Source organism: Chelonoidis abingdonii, chromosome 2 (assembly GCF_003597395.2).
Source record: "Chelonoidis abingdonii isolate Lonesome George chromosome 2, CheloAbing_2.0, whole genome shotgun sequence".
In the NCBI taxonomy this organism is placed as follows: domain Eukaryota; kingdom Metazoa; phylum Chordata; order Testudines; family Testudinidae; genus Chelonoidis; species Chelonoidis abingdonii.
In genome coordinates, this window is record NC_133770.1 from 4486133 (window position 1) to 4508890 (window position 22758).

General features: G+C 48.4%; 1 protein-coding gene across 6 annotated transcripts in view; it reads left to right on the plus strand.

The window, feature by feature from the left end:
* Positions 1–18115, plus strand: part of LOC116828831 (KAT8 regulatory NSL complex subunit 1-like) — a 156603-nt gene extending 138488 nt beyond the window's left edge. For 3 of the 6 annotated variants that reach the window (XM_075062134.1, XM_075062133.1, XM_075062135.1), the window contains 2 exons: positions 13251–13476; positions 15559–16550. In XM_075062134.1, the coding sequence (XP_074918235.1) occupies positions 13251–13476; positions 15559–15840 (508 nt within the window). In that variant the 3' untranslated portion in view covers positions 15841–16550. Of the gene's footprint in view, positions 1–13250; positions 13477–15558 lie in introns of all 6 variants that reach the window. The other 3 variants (XM_075062132.1, XM_075062130.1, XM_075062131.1) reach the window with 2 other exon arrangements.
* Positions 18116–22758: the final 4643 nt, after the last annotated feature.

Consider the following 22758-nt stretch of genomic DNA (forward strand, 5'->3'; position numbering starts at 1 on the left):
CCCTCCTTCCCCACTGTCGGAGTAACCGGCAAGAAGGAACTGAGGAGCGGACGGGTTGGCAGGGGTATATATCCGGTGCCGTAGCAGCGCCACGCCAGGGGGCGCCCGGCCGACCTGCCGGGTGTTGCTAGGGGAAGATTCTTCCGATGAATGTGCACGCGGCGCGCGCGCACCTACTTGGAATGGATATGAGCAACACATCTCGAAGAACAACAGTTACAAAGGTGAGTAACCGTCCTTTTCCTTTGTCATCTTAGGTGAAAGAGAGAGAGCTAGAGCTTGGGATTCTTCTTCAAGTGCTTGCTCATGTCCATTCCATATTAGGTGTGTGCGCTCGCCACATGTGCCAGAAGTTTTTCCCTCAGCAGTATCCCTGGGGAACAGCTCTGACGCCCTCTGGAGTGGCTCCTGCATAGCACAATATAAGGGGTGCTGCTGGCTCCCCCCACTCTCATTTCGTTCTTGCTGCCAGTGACAATGCTGGAACATCATCTGTTTTGGCTAGCATTGTTTCGTTCTCTGTTCTTGCGAACTTTGAAAACCTGTAATATAGTTAATAGTTGAATTAGTTACTCTTAGTAATAGTTCTTGAACTCTTCATTAGTCCCAAATGGGACTCAGCAAGGGGACGGGGCATGCCAGACTTTAAGCCCTGTGATGGTTGCAAACGGCCTATGCCCATCAATGATCCGCATAGTAGCTGTTTACAGTGCTTGGGCGAGGGGCATATAAGCGACACGTGTCGTCTTTGTAAGTCATTCAAACCTAGGATGAAAAAGGAACGGGACAATCGCTTAAAGGTGCTCCTGATGGAGTCGGCACTCACTCCGGCACCGAAGCAATGGCCCGACTCGATACAGAGCACTGCATCGGCCCCCCTCCATGGCTCCAGCCAAGAAGCTGAAGAAGACGGGGAGGAGAGAGATTGTCTACTTCCCTTAAGGAAAAAGAGAGGGCTGGGGGTGAGCCAAAACCTGCGCCAGGCAGCTCAACGCCCCCTTTGGGAAGTCAGGCTCCAGCTCAAGCCGAGTGGTGCCACCCATCCCATGCTTTGCCTGCAACTCCAGATAGAGGTAGCCTCCGCCAGCTACAAGTGCTGTCGAGGCCCTGCAGGCAGTTCAGAAGATCCTGATGCTTCCGGTGCCGCCCACACTAGCTCCGGCGGTATCCAGGTCTCAGGGTAAACCCGTCTTGGGATCTCCGCATGTCCCTGCCTCAGTGGCACCATTCCCCTTTGCATGGAACGTCCTGCCACCACTTGCCTACCCGAAGCCGTCATGCCTCAGACAGGCAGGCTCAATGGAGCCCTCTTTGATCCCTGGACCTTGGCCACAGACTGGGATTCGAGGCGTACCTTCCTGGTAGTCTGGGGCAGACACACTGAGGCGTGCGCCCCCAGGCAGGAGCACTGAGACCAACCCCTCGCATTGCCAAGAGCTTGGTACAGATCCAGGGGTCGAGGTCACCAGACTGCTGTCGTTGATCTCTGAGACAGGGATCACCACATTTGGAGAGTTTCTCCCGGCAGCTGGTGTGTGATAGCTCCCGGTTCTGCTCAACATCCCAGTCGGGAAGAATAAGGCGTAGATCACCAGGTTTCCGACACCAATACACCGAAGGCCATCTGTCCCTGGGGCCCCAGCCAAGGCATTTGTCCTGCTCAGACAGGTCTGCCTCCAAGCACAGCAACCGGCATCGGTCAGATAAGAGCCACTGCTCCACCCGATCCTGGTTGCTGGGTAGCGACTGCTTCGGCACCGAGCAGGGCTGTGAGACAGCCTCCAGCTCCTGCAGTGCCACCTGCATCAGCACTAAAACCTGTCCCATGACCCTAGGCACAATGGCCTGCACCATGGAACCCCTGGGGTTCACCCAGCCTTCCCAGGCTGGCCACTTGGTGTTGGGAGCCTCAGGCAGGCCTGCAGCCTCAGCATCCCGACCTCCTCCAGTGCCCGAGACTTTGGGAGGAAAGGACCCCACAGGTCCAGGAGCACTCGGGGGAGCAGTCTGCTAGACCACCAATGAACGTGGAGGTTCCTGCGGTACTGGCATCGTCCTCGTCATCACCAAACAAAGCTATCATGAAGCCGCCTCACCTAGTTCCGCAGGATGACACTAAGGCACACCAGGAACTATTGAAGAGGGTTGCATCTAACCTGGGGCTCCAGGCCGAGGAGCTGAAAGAACATTTGGACTCCTTGTTTGATATCCTCTGCTTCTTGGCCCCTGCCAGGATGGCCCTTACCCCTTCATGAAGGGGTATCAGAGATTACCACCGGCCTGTGGCAGACTCCCTCCTCGCTCTCTATCTCTAAAAGGGTTGAATGCAAGCACTTTGTGCCAACAAAAGGGCACGAGTACCTATACTCCTACCCGGCCCCCAATTCCCTTGTGGTTGAGGCGTTAACCACAGAGAGAGGCAAGGCCAACCAGGGGCTACCCCCAAAAATAAAGACTCAAAGAGGCTGGATCTTTTTGGGCGTAAGACTTATTGTCTTCCAGTCTGCAGCTGAGAGTGGCCAATCACCAGGCCCTTTGGCTGCTATGATTACAACATGTGGCAGGCCATGGGCAAGTTCCAGGTTTTGCTCAAGGAGGGCACGAGGAAGGATGTAGTGCAGCTTTTCCGCGGTGCGTCCCTCAGCAGGGCTGTGGGATATCCCACCGCCTCGCTCTAGTCTGCCGGCAGTCCTGGCTCTGCGGCAGTGTGGGGACGGTCAGCACACAGTCAGGGGCTCAGACCTTTAAGCAGAGGGGCTGAGCCAGTAGTTTGGATAGCTGCCCAGGCCCTAGGTCAGGACAGGGCAGCAAATAAATAGTCAAAGACTCAGACCTTTATGCAGGGACTGAGTCAATAGTTCCAATATCAGGAGGCCCTAGCCTCTCCAGGCCAGGGAAAAGGGGGAGTCTGCTACCCAAGGAGTGGGTGGTGGGGGGATGCAGGCCCTCCCACTCCACTGCGTCCTAGCCTGGGGCCCTAGCAGCAGCAGAAACTCGCTGCTTTCAGTGGGGATCCTGACCGCAACACACTGACATAGGCTCTGGCAGTGTTGCAGCCAGACTGGGGTCGGTTGCCCCCAGGCTACTTCCACACTCCCCCTCGTAGGGTACCTGAGTCGTCGTAGCGTCGCCAGCGGTCACAAACACCATCGATTCCTCTGAGTAAGTAGTGGGTGGCAGGCTCGGCTCCTCCTCAAGGTAGCAGGCAAGAGGCAGGCTCGGCCAGTCCTCCCCAGGGTAGCTGGAGTGGGGTAGGCTCGGCCGGCCCGGTGCGACGTCAGGCCGGCCGCGACCTTCTGCTGTCTGCCCAGAGGGAGCTTGGTCGTAGACGTCTGGCCTCTCCGGCGGCTGGTTCCCAACTGAGCTCTGCCGGTGAGCTTTTATACTTCCAGGTCTGCGCTGTGACCTCTGAGGGGCAGACACAGGACCCAGTGACTTCGCCTATGCTGGTGTTAGGGGAGGTTCATCCCTCAGTGGGGTTGTAGGGTATCCCATCGCCTCGCTACAAAGGAATTCCGAACAATCCTCGAGGAGGGCACGACAGCAGCCAGAGCAGCCCTCCAGGCGGCTTCTGACGCGGCGGACTGCAGCCTACACCATGGCCTATGCCATCTCCATGTGGCAAGCTTACTGGCTGCTCCTCTCGGGCTTGTCCACCAAGGCTCAGCGGTTGATGCAGGAACTGCCCTTCAATGGTCAGGCCTTATTTGCATAACAGACTGATACCAAGCTGCATGGTTTAAAGGACTTCCATACCGCCCTGAAAACGCTGGGGCAGTACTTCCGAGGCTCAGCACGTAAGCAGTTCAAAGTGCAACCGCCTCAGAGCCAACGGAGTCAGCCACAGCAGGACCTGCCTCACAAGAAGACCAAGGGGCCAAGCGACCATTTTGAGGGTGCACCAGAGGGCAACCGACCAGACTATTCCCCGGATCCATCTTCCCTGTTTTCTTTCCAACTGCCTTTCCCTTTTCCTCCTTGCATGGACCACAATAACCTCAGACCGTCGGGTCCTAAACACAGTGGTGCAGGGCTATACCTTTCAGTTTCTATCCCCACCCCACTTCCCTGTCCCTCTTCAGGTATCCTTCACAGGAGGTCCAAGGGTTGCTGCAGATGGGGGTGGTGGAGGAAGTTCCTTTAGAGTACAGGAAGGGGGGGGGGGGCGGTATTCCCGATACTTTTTAATCCCAAAGGCCAAGGGCAGTCTGCGTCCCATTCTGGACCTGCAAGACCGCAACAAGTACCTAAAGAAGCTGAAGTTCCACATCGTCTCCCTGGCCTCTATCATCCCCTCCCTGGATCCAGGAGACTGGTATGCTGCCCTTGACTGAAAGGATGCATACTTTCACATAGCAGTCTTCCAAGGGCACAGACGTTTTCTCCATTTCACGGTGAGATTGAGCCACTATCAATTTATAGTCCTCCCATTTGGCCTGGCGACTGCACTGAGAGCGTTTACCAAGTACACGTCGGTGGTGGTGGCTTACCTCAGGCGCTGGGGTATCCAGATCTACCTGTACCTTGACGACTGGCTCCTCAAGGGAAGCTCCAGGACTCAGGTGCAAAGGGATGTTGTGGTGCTGCAACCCACTTGCCAATCCCTAGGACTATTGGTGAATGACAAAAAGTCCACGTTCATACCAGTGCAAAAGATAGAATTCATTGGAGCAGTGCTCGACTCAACCTGCATGAGAGTGTTCTTGCTGCTAGAAAGCTTTTGGGCCTTGACAGACCTTATCACAGAGGTGTCTGCATTTCCCCTGACTACAGCCAGGGTCTGCCTGCGTCTGCTGGGCCACATGGCAGCTTGCACGTACGTTGTCCGCCATGCCAGACTCCGGATGCGGCCCCTGCAGCAATGTCTGACAACTGCCTGTTCCCAGTCCATGGAGTTGATGTCAGATGCCTTGGCTGAGGTGCACATCTCAGAGATCTCCAGACCCAGGGTATGTGGTCCTCGGAGGAGATGGTGCTCCATATAAATGTCAAAGAACTCAGAGTGGTCTGATTGGCATGCAGCATCTTCCTACCTCACCTGTCAGGCAAGGTGGTGAGAGCCCTGACAGATAACACAGCCTCGATGGTCTACATCACCAGGCAAGGGGGAGCATGCTCATCGGCTCTCTGCCAAGAGGTACTCTGGCTCTGGAACTTCTGTGTCAACGATGAGATCCACCTGGAGGCTTGTCACCTCCCTGGCGTCAAGAACACGCTAGCGGATCACCTCAGCAGGGCGTTCTCCTCTCACCACAAGTGTAGTCTACATGGTCTTCCAGAGGTGGGGAACTCCCCAAATGGATCTGTTCACCACCAGTCAAAACAGAAAACGTCATCGGTTTTCCTCTTGGCAAGGTCTGGGCGAGGACTCCCTCTCCGATGCCTTCCTCCTGTCATAGTCAGGGAGCCTGATGTACATGTTCCCTCCAGTCCTGCTCATCACCAAGGTCCTGGCAAAGATCAAGAGAGACAGGGTGCAGGGCCTTGCCAGCACTGATTCAGCACACTTATGAACCTGTCAGCAGCCCCTCCTTGGCCCCTGCCCACCCAGCTGGACCTTCTGTCACAGGACCATAGTCGGCTCTTACACCCCAGCCTCTGGTTCCTCCACCTCTCGGCATGGATGCTGCATGACTGAACCCGGAGGAGCAGACCTGTTCAGAGGAGGTCTAACAGGTCCTCCTCGGAAGTAGGAAGCTCTCAACTAGACTAACTTATCTGACCAAGTGGATGAGGTTTTCCCACTGGGCTTCCGAGTGTGGCATCTCTCCCTTGTGATTTTCCATACAGGTTGTCCTAGATTACCTGCTTCATTTGAGGAACCAGGGCCTGGCACACTCTTCTGTTAGTGTATCTTGTGGCCATCTCCACTTTTCACCTGCCGATCCAAAGACAGACGGTATTTTCCCATGACATGACTGCCAGATTCTTGAGAGGACTCAAGAGACTCTTCCTGCAGCTACGGACTCGTGTCCCGCAACAGGATCTTAACTTGGTCCTCTCTAGGCTCACAGGCACCCTTGGAGCTGCTGGGTTCCTGTTTCCTTTCCCATCTGTCATGGAAGTTCACATTCCTGGTGGTGGTGACATTGACGAGACTAGTCTCTGAAATTAAAGCCTTGACCTCAGAACCACTGTACAGTCTTCTGCAAAGACAAGGTTCAGCTGCAGCCCCACCCAGCCTTTTGGTGTCCTCCTTCAATATGAACCAGGACATTTTCCTCCCAGTGTTCTGTCCCAAACTACACAAGACTAGTGAAGAGAGGCGTCTTCACACGCTGGATGTCCGAAGGGCCTTGGCTTTTTACTTAGGAACGTACCAAGTCTTTCCGTAAATCAATTAAGCCCTTCATTGCTACAGCAGATAAGATGAAAAGGGCATCTGGTGTCATCGCAGAGGATTTCCAATTGGATTATCTCATCCATTAGGACCTGTTATGACCTGGCGGAGGTTCCGCCGCTGCGGATTGTCAGAACCCACTCAACTAAACACAGGTGTTTTCAGTGACCTTCCTGGACCACATCCCTATACAGGACTTCTCTAGAGCCGCAATGTGGTCCTCCGTCCACATGTTCACAGCCCATTGTGCCATCTCTCAGCAAGGCAGGGACGACTCTGGGTTCCGCAGAGCTGTGTTGCAATCTACATGTCCGTGAACTCCTACTCATCTCCAGGGGTATTGCTTTGGAGTCCCCTAATATGGCATGGACATGAGCAAGCACTAGAAGAAAAGAGAGTTCCTTTTCCGTAACTGGTGTTCTTCAAGATGTGTTGCTTATGTCCATTCCATGACTTGCCCTCCTCCCCCACTGTTGGAGTTTCCGGCAAGAAGGAACTGAGGGTGGAGGGGGCTGGTGGCGCCCCTTATATCACGCCACGCGGGCACCACTCCAGAGGGTGCCAGAGCAGGTCCCCTATGGATACTACTGATGGGAGAAGGTCTGGCACCGGTGCATGTGGAGAGCGCGCACACCTAATACGGAAGGGACATGAGCAACACACATCGAAGAACACCAGTTACGGAAAAGGTAACTGTTTTTTTTCTGCCCCTTTCTGTTGTAGTCCAGTTAACCTTGGAAGTGGATTCTTCTCAGGGTTACCCCTCAAAGCAATATTTATTCAAAGAGTGAAGAAGGTGACATGGAGTCTGGTGGCGAAGGAGGTTGCATGCTCTTTGTTCTCACCTATCTTTGCTGAAATGCAGTTTTCTTTGTCTCTTGACACGTCCTCTCCCTACTATCTCAAGGACCCTGTTTACTACTTATATGTAAATTGAGGTAAACGGAACATTTCTTCGTTCAGGACATCATACAGGGGGATTTAATAATTTTATGTATAATATTGCCACATACATTTCACCATGATATTATTGACCAGTGAGTTATTAGTTTTCAAATGGTATGGCACAAGACATATATTTTGTACAAAGATTATTATAACAGCATGTAGGATGTAAATACAGGGGTGTTCTTGGTCATGGTTCCAAGGTATTTGACCTAATACCACATGACATGTTGATTTTTTTAAAAAAAAACTTGCATTATATGAAATTAACCAGGAATATGTTACACATTAGATGTGTTTAAAAACTTGCCCAACTGATCTATCTAAAAATGTAGTCGTTAATTGGAGATATCAATGGTTGACTGTTTCTAGAAGGGGTTCCCAGCTATTAGTTCTTGGTCCAGTGCTATTTAATATCTTTATCAACTATCTAGACAAAATTAAATTTTTAATAAAGTTACCAGATGACTCAAAGATTGGTAGAGTGGAAAATAATGAGGAGGACAGGTGACTGTTACCGAGTGATAGGGATCACCAGTAACATTCAAACAAAATGCATTTTAATAAGGCAAATACAAGGTAATGCATCTGAGAACACAGAATGTAGGTTATATCTACAGGATGGGAAACTCTGTCATGACTCAGAGAAGGCCTAAGGGGTCATCATAGATCAGTGGTTCTCAACCAGGGGTATTTGTATTCCTGGGGGTACCCAGCAGTATTCCGGGTGGAACATGAGCTCATCTAGATATTTGCCTAGTTTTACAACAGGCTACATAAAAAGTATTAGTGAAGTCAGTACAAACTACAATTTCATACAATTACTTGTTTATACTGCTCTGTACTATACATTGAAATGTAAGTACAATATTTATATTCCAATTGATTTCTTTTATAATTAAATGGTAAAAATGATAGCAATTTTTCAGTACTAGTGTGCTGTGACACTTTTTTGTATTTTTGTGTCTGATTTTGTAAGCAAGTAGTTTTTAAGTGAGGTGAAACATGGGAGAACACAAGACAAATCAGACTTCTGAAAGGTGTACAGTAGTCTGGAAAGGTTGAGAATCACTGTCGTAGATTATCACCGTACCATGAGCTTTCAGTCCAATGCTGTGGCAAAAAGAGCTCTTGCAGTCCTTGGATGTATAAAAAGGGGACTATCAAGTAGAAGTAGAAAAGCAACCTTGCCTCTGTATACTGCATTGGTAAGACTGCTATTACCATCTTGAAGTGTGGACACCAGAACTGGATTCTATAAGGAAGTGGAAATGCTGCAGAGAGTTCAAAGAAGGGCCAGAAAAATAATCAGGAAGCTGGAAAGTAAGGAGTCTCAGCTTATTGAAAAGAAGATGGAGAGAGGATGTGATCACTGTGTCTAGGCACTTACACGTGGACAAGAGGTCTGATACTGGGGGACTTTTCAAGCTTGCTGACAAAGGTATAACAAGAGCCAGTGTCTGGAAGTTGAAGTTGGACAAATTCAACCTTGAAATAAGATATAATTTTCTAGCCATGAGGGTGATGAAGCATTGGAACAGCTTACCAGGTGATGTGGTGGACTTCCCAGTGCTCGGAGTCTGTAAGATGAAATCAAATACCTTTCTAAAATATATCCTTTAATGTTGGTCTGGGAGAAATTCTATAGCTGGGGAATACGGGGGGTGCAGAGGGAGAGGAAGGTGTTGTCAGGCTGGTGGTCCCTTCTGACTTTGGAATCTGGGACTCTCATCAGTCCCCCATTCATCCCCTTCCTACATGCATCATGGGGAAAACAGGATTGTCGGCACTGCTCCTAACATATTCGTTGCAGCTCTGTATTGACAATGACTCTAATCAAATTTTGTGTGACTGTGCATCAGCTGATCACTTGCAGGGATCAGGAATTGCCAGATTTGAAGTCAGGAAGGAATTTCCCCTCAGGGTCAGATTGACAGGGACACTGGGATTTTTCATGTTCCTCTGCAGCATGGAGCATGGATCGTCTGCTGGGAAGATCTGGGCAGATCTCATTTAATCAATTTCCTGCCATTGCCGAGGCCTCAGGAATTGGTCGTACGTAAAACTCTCCTGGTCTCTGCCAGTGGCACAACAGCTGAGTCTTCTGAGGAGTGAATGAACTCTATAGAAGTATTTGAATGAAATGTAATGGCCAGAGATATCATCTAGTCTGACTTCTTTATATTACTGTCCCTTCTGGCCTTATACTTTGTGAAACTATGGTTCATTGTAAGCAAAGAAATCCTAGGCTGCTGATGACATGGTTCAAGTAACCAGTCTGCTGTGCTGACAAGCCAAGTGTTGATGAAATGTATATAGGATAGGGCCAGCTCATCAGAATAGTGACACAGCACATTATCATGCCACATGAGAAATTAGTTTCATGCTAAACTTGGTCTCTCATGTCTCATGCTAGGAACTAATAAGTTAGTGCAAACTCCATGCCCTTTTTCCAAATTACATCTCTTTTGCTTACCTAGGAGTGGAATTGACAGATTGTAAACATGGCAATTTCTTCCAGCTCTCCTTGGTTAGACAGCAGGTCATAACACAGTGCAAAGGAGAAGAGAAATTTTGGAAACCTGGAGTAGTGGGAGGCACAATGAACATATGTAAGGCCCTGAGGAGGAGGTGAAAGGATTTCAAAGAGAAAAAAAAATGTATGTATGCAGTCAGAAATAGGCAGAACTCTTCAGCATAACTTCCAAATACAGCAATCTGTTGGCCTCTGTACTCAGTAGTAGATGATTTATGCTATTTTATCTCAGATTCCCCAAAGTCTCATCATGAGAAAAAGCAGCTAGCAAATGCTTTCTTAATCTTAAAATTCACCACCACCAACATTGGCAGAAATTGCCCAAGAAAATTGTGAGCTATTGTTGTTGTAGCAGACAATGGGGGAGAAGCTGCAATTCAGGGGCAAAACACTAATTGCTGGAGACCATGACCAGCTGCATGAATAAAGGAGGGCTACAATGATTAAGTCCAGACTTCTCTCAGTTTTGTGGTTCACATTTACATGTGCAGTGGCTTATTTTTATTTGGGTTCCATGTTAGTATCTAGTTATGTTACTGTGTCTCATAGACTTTAAGGCCAGAAGTGACTATCATGATGATCTAGTCTGACCTGCTGCACATCGGAGGCCACTGAACCTCACCTACCCGCTCTTGTAATAGGCCTGTAACCTCTGGCTGAGTTACTGAAGTCCTCAAATCTGGATTTAAAGATTTCAAGTTATAGAGAATCCACCACTTACTAATTTGAACCAGGAAGTGACCTGGTGGAGGAACTGCATTGTATGTAAGAGAGCAGTATGATTGCTCAGAACTCCAGTATGAAACTGGAGCAAAGCCTGTTGCGAGTCTTTGGGTTAAGTTTAGAGGCGAGAGCAACAAGGATGATGTCATGGTGGGCATCTGCTATAGACCACCAGATCAGGAGGATGAGGTAGATGAGGCTTTCTTCAGACAACTAACAGAAGTTTCCAGATCCCAGGCCCTGGTTCTTTGGGGGACTTCTGTCACCCTGACATCTGCTGGGAGAGCATTACAGCAGTGCACAGACAATCCAAGAAGGTTTTGGAGCATGTACAACCAGAACCAACTAGGGGCTGTGCTCCTCTTGACCTGCTGCTCACAAACAGGAAAGTAGATGTGGTGGCAACCTGGGCAGTAGTGATCATGAGATGGTCGAGTTCAGGATCCTGACAAAAGGAGAACAGCAGACTACAGACCCTGGACTTCGGAAAAGCAGACTCAGGGAACTGATGGGCAGCATCCCCTGGGAGGCTAATATGAGTGGGAAAGAAGTCCAGGAGAGCTGGCTCTATTTTAAAGAAGCCTTATTTAGGCCAAAGCACAAATGGAGTTGTAGCTAGCAAGGAATGTAAAGAGTAACAAGAAGGGTTTCTATAGGTATGTTAGCAACAAGAAGGAGGCCAGGGAAAGTGTGGGACCCTTCCTGAATGGGTGAGACAACCTAGTGACAGATGATATGGAAAAAGCTGAAGTACTCAATGTTTCTTTGGCCTCAATGTTCACAGACACGGTCAGCTCCCAGACTGGGCAGCACAGTATGGGGAGGAGGTGAGCAGCCCTCAGTGATGAAAGAACAGGTTAAGGACTATTTAGAAAAGCAGGGCATGCACAAATCCATGGGGTTGGATGCAGTATATCCAAGGGAGCTGGCTTATGTGATTGCAGAGCCATTGGCCATTATCTGTGAAAACTTATGGCGATTGGGGGAGGTTCCAGACTATCGGAAAAAGGCAAATATAGTGCCCATCTTTAAAAAAGGGAAGAAGGAGAATCCAGGGAACTACAAACCGATCAGCCTCACCTCATTCCCCGGAAAAATCATGGACCAAGTCCTCAAGAAATCTGTTTTGAAGAACTTGGAGGACTGATCAGGAACAGTCAACATGAATTCAACAAGGGCAAGCTGTGCCTGACCAACATGATTGCCTTCTATGATGAGCTAACTGGCTCTGTGGATATGGGGGATAGCGATGGACATGATATACCTTGACTTTAGCTAGCAGCTGATATCAAGCGGGGTGCCCCAGGGGTCGGTACTGAGACCAGATTTGTTCAACATCTTCATTAATGACCTGGGTGATAGGATGAATTGCACCCTCAGCAAGTTTGCGGATGACACTAAGCTGAGGGGAGAGGTAGATACACTGGAGCACAGGGATAGGGTCCAGAGTGACCTAGACAAATTGGAGGATTGGGCCAAAAGAAATATGATGAGGTTTGACACGGACAAGTGCAGAGTCCTGCACTTAGAATGGAAGAATCCCATGCGCTGCTACAGGCTGGGGCCCAACTGGCTAAGCAGCAGTTCTGCAGAAAAGGACCTGGGGATTACAGTGGACAAGAAGCTGGATATGAGTCAGCAGTGTGCCCTTGTTGCCAAGAAAGCTAATAGCATATTGAGCTGCATTAGTAGGAGCATTGCCAGCAGATTGAGGGCAGTGATTATTCCCCTCTATTTGCACTGGTGAGGCCTCATCTGGAGTATTGTGTCCAGTTTTGGCCCTCCCACTACAGAAAGGATGTGGACAAATTGGATACAGTCAAGCAGAGGGCAACTAAAATGATCAGGGGTCTGGGGCACTTCACTCATGAGAAGAGGCTGATGGAACTGGGGTTATTTAGTCTGCAGAGGAGAAGAGTGAGGGGGGATTTGACAGCAGCCTTCAACTACCTGAAGGTGGGTTCCAAAGAGGATGGCGCTAGGCTGTTCTCAGTGGTGGCAGATGACAGAACAAGGATCAATGGTCTCAATTGCAGTGGGGAAGATCTCGGTTGAATAATAGGAAACACTATTTCACTGGGAGGGTGGTGAAGCACTGGAATGGGTTACCTAGGGAGGTGGTGGAATCTCTATCCGTAGAGGTTTTTAAGGCCTGGCTTGACAAAAAGCCCTGGCTGGAATGATTTCATTGGTGTTAGTCCTGCTTTGAATAGGGGATTGGACTAGATGATCTCCTGAGGTCTCTTCCAACCCTAATCATCTATGTCTATGCTGCAGAGGAAGGTGAAAAAACCTCAGTCTGACCTGGAGGGAAGATTCTATCCTGACCCCAAATATGATCAGTTAGACCCTGACCATGTGGGCAAGACTCACCTAAGAGAGAATTCTCTGTAGTAACTCAGAGCCCTCCCACTCTATTGTCCCATCTCTAGCCATTGGAGATAATTTGTTAGTAGCAGTTGTGGATGGGCCATATGCCATTTAGCCAGTCATTCCAGTCCCTCCATAAAATCATCAAACTCACTCTTAAAACAAAAGTTAGGCTTTTTGCCCCCACTACTCCTTTAGGTAGGCTGTTTCAGAATTTCACTCCTCTGCTAGTTAGAAACTTTTTTGTCTGATTTCAAGCCAAAACTTATTGATGGCCAGTTTATATCCATTTGTTGTCAACATTGGCCCTTAAATAATTTTGTTGTTTTTGTTTAGGTCCTCCAACAAAACAGATGGTCAATGGACACCTCAACCAGCATCTCCAGATCCTGGATTTAATTGCCTTAATGACCTTCTCTATATGCACCCTTCTATGGGATCTCTCAGCCCTGAGCCTTTTAACATTCTGCAACCCCTCTCCATAAAGAACAGGACTAGAGTGCCACTGTCCTGCACTGAGAACACCAGATTCTCCCCAGAAATATTAAATGAAGTAATACAGGTGAGGGACATTTATTGCCTTTCCACTGTACTTGCATATATTCAGGCCTGAGAGCATGAAACAGTTATGCCATCTTGGACTCGCTGAGAATGAGAATTCTTCACAACTGCTTTAAAAGTTCTTGAGAGAGACAAGTGGGTGAGGTAATATCTTTTATTGGACCAACTTCTATTAGTGAAACAGACAAACTTTTGAGTTCTAGTGAGCTCTTCTTCAGGCCGATGGAGTTCGAAAGCTTGTCTCTTTCAAGCAACAGACGGTTGTCCAGTAAAAGATATTACCTCATCTACCTTGTCTGTCATATGGTGAGACCAACATGGCTACAACAATATTGGGAAACTTTTAAAAGTTATTTTCAGTTTAAAAGACCTATTTGAGTGTACACCAAAAAATGAACATGAGGACCTCTACAAAGAAACTACTCCAAAGTGGTAGCAATGAAACAGTGTGACATGATTTTGGGAGGCATGAGGATGGGCATGGTTAGCCACAGATCTGCCCCACTTCTTTACAGTGCTGGTACTGGAATTCAGTATTGTGTGAACTTCACAGAACTTCTCTGGAGATTGTAAAGCTTTGTATTTGAAACTGAGCATTTCTTCCTGATCCCACAGTGACGTCGCACTATACTTGTGACATCACACTAACATATTCGTATAAATGTGAGTGGTGAAGCATACTCTGGTACATATGTCCCTTTGTAACACAGCAGTCTGCATGTTCTGCTACCTGAAATAAACCTAAACTTAGTGCTAAGTTGTTTTTAACACTCAAGATCAGAGTTAGTTTGTGATCCACTGTCATGAATTGGCTCAGTTTAAGTGTCTCCAGAGTTATGCTGGTCAAGGGATTTGGAATGAAATAAAGAGCTATCCCACCAATTTAAATCTATTCTAAATCATAGTGACTGAAAGCTAAGTGACTTGTCCTGTTTGATAAAATTGAGTGGCCTTTGTGAAATGATTGGCCCTGCAGCCCATTCTCATTGGGCAGGTATCCACCCTACAAGCCACTTCATCGATTTCTCCACCCTTGTTAGCAGTTTCTGTAGAAAGATCAAGAACTGAGTGTACAGGTGCCGACTTTTCCTTTTCCCTGGAGGTGCTTAGCCCCCGCTTTGCCCCAAGACTCCGCCTTTGCTCTGCCTCTTCTTGTCCTTGCTCCACCCCCTCCAAAGCCCTACTTTTGCTCCGCCCACTCCCCCAGGGTTCTCCCTCACTCCCTCTTACTGCCCCCACTCCACCCCCTGCCTGAGGCCCTCACCCACCCTCCTGCTCTCTACCCTCCCCATGCCTCCAAATTGCTGTTTAGTGGCTGCACAGCCCCCATGAGCTGTTTGGCAGTGGTTGGGGAACAGCTATAGCTAGTGGGAGCTGAGAACCCACTTTTTTTTCTTCTGTGGATGCTCCAGGGCTGGAACACTCATCAGTTGGTGTCTGACTGAGGGTACCATAGGGACTGAGCTCCCCACTCACCCTTAGAGATGATCCTTCCAGATTAGGCATTTGAGATTGAAGAATCTCATTGCTGCTTTCTGCGCCAGATCTGTTCTGAATACAGGCACTAAATTTACTTTTTAAATGTCTTTTGAAGTCACGGGTTGTGCAATAACTTACTCAAAGATCAGGGAGGTAAGGAGCCAGAAAGGTTGTAGTCCTGATCCCAATAGAAAAATGATTAGCTGGGACTAAGAATATAAATGCAAGCTCACGTATCACAGTTCTATGCTGCATAACTTCTGTTGCTCATCGAAACTGTCTGCATTACTTCAGCACCCTGTTTCAGAGAGAGGAGCTTGAGGTTTAAATTGCAGCATGAAGTCTCAGTTGCAGCGTGAGGTCTCTTTAGGGATGTAGGGAGAAATAATATTGTCATGTCCTATAACTGGCTAACTCTGGGTTTTTTTAAAGAATGAGTACTTGTGGCACCTTATAGACTAAGAAATAAATTTGTTAGTCTCTAAGGTGACACAAGTACTCCTCATTCTTTTTGCTGATACAGACTGACATGGCTACCACTCTGAAATCTGTGTTCTCTGTACCAATCCTTCTTTCTCTCTCTGTCTCTCTCTCTCCCCCACAGAGTGTACAACCTTGGGAACCACGTACATTTCCCCTTTCAGACACAGCATACCAAGCTCTTCTGGAACAGCCAAGTGAAGATGGATGCGAGCAGTCAGGAGACTTTCAACAGTGGGACTCTAGCAACAAGCAGGGTATCAGGACTAACAGTACAGACTCTGGCATATCTAACTCCAGGGAGCCACGTGTTTCAGATATGGACCTGCAAACAGAGGGCAACAGAAGCTTGGAGGTCTTCACAGACCAGCAATGCTTCCAAGGAAGGCTGTTCAACAACAGATGAACAGCTGATTTATGTGATGTGTTATGATAGGCACATACTTTATTTCAGAATCAAAAGTTTGGCCGATGAGCTGGTTCAGAGGAGCACTGGCAGTGAATGGTGCTGCCATGCCTGAGACCTAGGTTCAGCAGCAGATTTTGGGCTCCCACGTCCCCGGATTGGGAAGAGTTGGGCACGCTGCAGAAATAAGGTGCTGGACCTCTGAGAGGACCGTGCTGTCCAGAGAAAACAACTTCTGGTTTACTCTGGAGAAAAGGGATCAATTGGCCTGCTGGCAAGAAGGTTAGGTGCTGCGACTGTTGCAGCAGCCCAGGATAATGCAGAAAGAGATGGTGGGTTAAAAAACAAACCAACAAAAGAATGAAAATCAAATAATAGAGAGGAAACTACATTGGCTGTTCTAACTTTAATTGTTCGATATTCAAACATCTGTATCTTGAAAGGGTGCCCCCTGGCTGCACATCCAGTCTTCAGTGGCTTTTTGTCTAGTGTGTCATGGTGGAGCAGGAATAGGAACAGATTTCCAAGAGATCAACTGATAAACACCTGAATAGGTATGGGAAAGTCTAACAGCGCTGCATGGCTTTTCTTTTTAAATGCAGCTATGAAAGCAAATCCTTTCTTGAGAGTATGTGAAAAAGAGGTTCCCTTGGCCTTGCACAAATGACATTTGTATCAATTGCCTTCAGATAAACTACAAATCATTTTCATGCTGTGGATGTTTTCATTTATTTAGTGTATATTCTCACTGTAATGAAACTGACAGGATGGATGGAGATCAATCTCTAACTTGTTCACGGCTTTTTCTCAATTGTTCTCTATCATGGATCTTAGCTGGCAAACCACTGTAAAGCAAAACTACTGGGGAAAGAAAATACCATAGATTCTTTGTACAGAGGGGGCACAGTTCTCAACTATCAGATGGTAGGAAGGGTGCTGAGCCATTTTGGGGGAGCCTTTCTGGAAAATGATGGGTCAGAAAACTGCCCTTCCAGAACATGTAGCACTTTTTAATACCAACATTTAGAAAGGGGGCTTGGAAATGTGTTAAGGTAACACAGTGGTAACACATTCAACTTTATTTGACATGCATCCTCCTTTTTACTTTCCCACTTCGAATCTCTGCCCTTTGCAGATGGTATGTTTACATCCCAGGACTAATGGAACTAAACATTTAGCCCACTTTTTTTAATGAACCAGTTTGATAAATAGCTTACTCATTGTGCTGCCATTGTGAATCGTCTATAAGGTCTAAGTTTATTCCTGGATAGCTGGACATCATTGTTCTTCTGAGTTTCCAATGGTGTCCTCGCAGGTATTCTCTCTTCTCTTGAGCTGGGACATGCAGGAGGAAGTAGAAATATAGGAAAGCAATGGTCAAGGCAGGGACTGTATGTATGTACAATGGGATCCAGATCCTGATTTGAGCCTCTGAATGGTTCTGTAATAAAAGTATTAAATAAAATAGTCAAATAGAAAGGCTGCCGTACTGAAATTTTGGAGGGTAAACTTGGATGAGTAAACAGTAACCATGCTCCAATACATCTGTTAGCCTATAAGATGCCACAGGACTCTTTGCTGCTCTTTACAGATCCAGACTAACATGGCTACCCCTCTGATCCTGTTTAAAAGGCAACCCCACCGCCTACCAGCTGCACCAAGCATAACTGGCCTTGCATTTAACAATGCAGTTGCATCCTATCCAGCATCTAGTGGGCAGGTCATTGAGATCTGATGGAGTCTCCATAGCTGCTGTAATGGGCTGTTAGTGGCAGTAACTCATTTTGTTTCAGAAAAGCAGCAGAGTGAAATAAAAAAGCAATGAGAAGAGGGATGGCTAAGGAAGCCTCTGGAGTAACATTGTCACATTTAAACCTAATTCCCCTTTCACACATTTTGTCCCCATTTTGGTTGGTTTGAAAATGAGAAATGTGAAATTCTGCGAAACCTAAAATCCATCCTGTCAAATTCATATTTTTTTCATGACTTGATAATAAGCAGCAATCACAGAAACATTAAGTAAGTTCTCCCACAGAGATTGTCATCTTTTGTGTAATTGCTCTATATGTACTTTTCTCCCTGTCTTTGGCATTTTTATTTTTGTATTATTTTGAGTGGATGGATGTTCTATGGATGAAGAAACATTAGCAAACTAACTCTGGGACCATTTAAAGGGGCAAAATCTGCTTGGAAAGATGTTTCACAATAATGACTTCAAAGCACATCTGACTAAATGCTATGGTTATGAAAGCAAAATAAAACAGGCTTATAGCAATCCATGGGCCAAGTCTTGATTTTTCTGCAAGTGTATGCATCCCCTTTTTGTTCTCTTAATATTGTGGTGTCTGATTACCTGATCCTACACAGCCATGTGAGCACAGAATCTGAGGTAAGAATACCTTCCTTTGTCAAATAGAGGAAGGTCCCTAGTTGCTCTGCTCTTTGTGGACAGGAGGGAGACTTTTTTTCCTTTTTATGCTGACCTTGGTAGAGGAGAAATGCTCTTGTTCGTTGTTAGTGATTGCTAAAATCAAACCATACACACACCTACGTACACTGTCATTTGGCCATTTTGTGTGTGTAGCTGGTTAGACTCAAGCTTCCTCTAGACCAGCGGTTCTCAGACTTTAGCAACCCAAGGACCTCCATTTTGATTTAAAATTTTTCACGGACCCCCATGCTGGCTTCTAATTTTCCCCAGGGGTGCTCAACCCCTGCTCAGCCCCAAGTCCTGTCCCTACTACACACCTTCTCCCAAGGTCCTACCTCTGTTCCACCCGTGCCCCACCTCCTTCTGCCCTCTCCCCCAAGCCTACCCCATTCCAGTTCCTCCTCCTACCTCCCAGTGCCTCCTACACTCTGCTGATCAGCTGTTCCATGGCATACAGGAGGAACTGGGAGGGAGGGAGGAGTTGATCAGTGGGGCCAATGGCCCTGTTGACTCGTGGACCCTCTGAAGGACCCCAGTTTGAGAAGCACTGGTCTAGACCATTAGAATCAGATGGTTGAATCATGTCATAGGAAAGGTCATTTCTGCTAAATTGCAAAAGATTCAGATTTAGCCTGTGACCTAATGTCATGAAGTTATACACTCTGTACAGGTTATACACACATGATTCCAAGTTTCTAGATTTCAGTTACAGTCTGTGTCACTGTGCAGGAAGGAACTCTCACTACTTGTGCTTGCTCATGTCGATTCCATTAGGCATGCGTGCACATAGTTCAGTCAGAAAGTTTTTCCCCTAGCAGCACCTGTTGGGTCAGCTGTGGAGCGGCACCTCACCTCCCTGGTACTTAATATGAGACCCTGCCAACTCAGCACCTCCTCAGTTCCTTCTTACCGCCTGTGACAGTCGTTGGAACTGAGGTGGCTTGCTTTCGCAAGTGCTCCACTAGTTCTTCTATAGCTCAGTGTATGTAGTTCTCATAGTTTTAATAATTTATAGCTTATAGTTACTTAAATCTTAGTGTATAGGCATAGGCGGTTCCCGACCCCAACTTTCCTGTTCCCCCTTGGGACTCGAGCATGCCTCGATCCCAAGGATTTAAACCCTTCAAGTCTTCCCACAAGCCCATGCCAACGGGCAACCTCCATGCTCTTCCCAAGTGTCTAGGGGAAGAGCAGCAGATGGACCGGTGCAAGATTTGCAACGGGTTCCATCCCAGAACTAAAAAAGAGCAGGACTTTTGTTTAAAACAGCTCCTCATGGAGGCAGCTCTGAGACCTGAGCCCGCCTCAGCATGGCAGGATCTAGCGCCAAGTTCTGTATGGAGTGCTCTGGCCTCCGTAAGAGAAGTGGTGCTGAGAAAGGACTATTGGCACAGATACACTCAGCACCGTTACTCCCCGGCACCGGTCTCGGTCCCCAGTGCTACAGCAGCGGCACCAGAAGGAAACTGGACAGGGACCAATGCTCTACACTAAGGTCTGCTGCCCTGGAAGTCGCCACTGGGGTGCGTCCTACAGAGGAGCACCCAGCGCCGAAGGTTCAGGAGCCAACACCGTCTACTTTGGCCCCACAAGGTGGGGCTGTTGAGTCTAGTGTTCTTAAGGCTCTCCGAGCCACGTGGTGGGGGATGTGGACCTGCCATCCACCCTGGACACCTTCGAGGCCATGAGGGACTTAATTGTGTGCAGTACCGTCTTGAGGCAAGCCCGCATAGTTGATGCGTCCAACTGCATCTCCGTGGCACTTGGCACCGGCAAGAAGACTCCCCACGGGGAGTCCCGCCATCGCTCTAGCTCGCGGTGCAAGTCAGACTCACAGCACCATTCCCAATTGCAGCACCACTCCCCGCTGAGGCACTGGTACCCAACACGGCAGAGATCTCGCTTACAGTACCACTTGATGTCTCAGCGCCAGTCCATTTCACAGCACCACTCCAGATCGTGGCACTGCTCTCCAATGCAGCTCCGCTCAGCACCACCCTGGCCTTCATGGTCCCAGTCTTAGTCTTAGGACTCCTCTTCAGAGTCCAGGTACTCCAAATGGAGCCGGCACAGGTCAGGCCAGAGGTGGCCAGATGTGGGTGCAGGGCCATGGCCTGTGCAGTGGCCATTCTGGACCCCTTGGGCATACCACCAGGCCCAGGGCACCCCATCCAAGGGCTCCCAATCCGTGGTGTCCAAGCCACAGGTGCCAGCAGCATCAGCTAGTCACCCCACCCCTAAGGGTGCCAGAGCCAGCCACCGCTACCACAGTGGATGTGAGGCAATGGGACCCAGCGGTTCAGGAGGGCCATCAGGACCCTTTACCCCCACTGGTGTCCTCGTCGTTCTCCCCAGTAGCAGGGACTGCCATCTCAGAGCAGCCCCCCATAGACAACCATGCCCACCAGGACCTGCTGCACAGAGTGGCATGCAACATGGGTCTGCAGGCTGAGGAGGTGGTAGAGCCAGAGGACCCCATGGTGGACATCTTGCCACTGGAAGGGCCACTGAGGGTGGCTCTACCCCTCATTATGCAGAGAGTAACACCAGGAACTATTCATGGCAGTCAAAGACCTTGGTTAGGTCGATAACTCTATCCATCGTGATGCCCTATGGAGGGTGCTGTGTAGGTTTGGCTGTTCACAGAAATTCATTTCCATCATCAGACTACTCCACGATGGGATGACTGCCACCATTTTGTGCAATGCTTCAGAGACCAAACCATTCACCATTTGCACTGTTGTCAAGCAGGGCTGTATCACTGCTCCAGCACTCTTCTCTATTTACCTGGCTGTGATCCTGATTCTCATTCACAACCGCCTTCCTGATGGAATCGGGATTGAGTATCGTATGGATGGCCAACTCCTCGATCTTTGATGTCTCCAAACAAAATCTAAGATCACGAGAATTGGCATCACTGACCTTCAGTATGAAGATGACTGTCATTCTTGCACACACAGAGGCCGACCTGCAAAGCACCCTAAATCTTTTTGCAGATGCCTATCACAGCCTGGGTGTCTCACTCAACACTGGAAAAACCAAGGTACTCTACCAGCCCTCACTTGCACACACTACTCTTCATACTCCACAAATCACCACCAGCGGAGAACCCCTGGAAAATGTGGACCATTGTTCATACCCTGGGAGCCACCTCTCCCAAACAGCCAACAGTGACACAGAAATTGAATAAAGGATCTGTTGTGCCAACACATCTTTTGGAAGACTACTCAAATGAGTATTCAATTATAGGGATCTACACACAGGTACTAAGATCTTGGTTTACAAGGCAGTTGTCATCCCCACCCTTCTCTATGGGTGTGAGACATGGGTAACCTACAGACAGCATCTCAAGGGACCAGAGTGGTTCCAGCAGTGCTGCCTCAGGAGGATTCTCAGGACCAGAATGCTTTTGGGAAGACCAAAAGCACTAACATCAGCATTCTTTCTGCAGCCAACATCAGCAGTGTAGAAGCGCACGTTATGAAATACCAACTCCACTGGGCTGGCCACTATATACATATGCCTGACACTTGCCCCCCAAAGCAAGTTCTCTTCTCTAAGTCAGGGAAAAATGGCTCGTGGAGGACAGTGGAAGCGTTTCAAAGACATACTGAAAGTACATCTTAAAAAGGGGAGGCATCAACCCAACAAAGTGAGAGGACTTAGCACGGAACAGAATGCAGTGGCACCACACCATACACCAAGCCACACCTCACTTTGAGGAGAACAGACATGTTCATGAAACAGAGAAGTGACAAAGGAGGGGAAAAAGGGCACAACACTCCAGCCAACAACTATATCTCCTCCAAGATTACATCTGTCACTTCTGTGGGAAAATCTGCAGAGCAAGAATTGGGCTCCTCAGCCACTTAAAATCTCATCGATGAACCCCCTTGACAAACATCATCCTCGCATCGAGGGATAGCCAAAGAAGAAGACTCCTCTGTAAAACCATCCAGGCCAACAAAAGGACCCTATGGTAGACCCCTGGCCTCCATCCCTCCCAAAAGGTGTGGAGAAGAAATACTTCATCCATCTAAGGGGTATGCCTACCTCTACAACCACCCACAGCCCTGCTCATTGGTGGTGGCTATGGTGAACGAATGAGAGAGGCGGGGCAGCAGGGTCCTACCCCCAAATCAAAGGAGTCCACATGGCTGGACCTTTTTGGACGCAAGGTCTACTCGACCAGGGGTTTGAAACTCAGGATTGCCAACCAGCAGGTAATTCTGAGCCAGGTACAGCTTCAACTCCTGGAACTCTATACTAAAATTCAAGGAGTTGGTACTCGCAGAATCCAGGGAGGAGTTTAGGGCTGCTATTGAGGAGGGCAAAGCAGTGGTACGGACCTCGTTACAGGCCTCACTGGATGCTGCGGACTCGGCGGCGTACACCTTATCCTCTGGCATCGCCATGAGGCGTAGCTCACGGATTCAGGCCTTGGGGCTGCCACTCAAGGTGCAAGACCCTCCAGGACCTGCCATCTG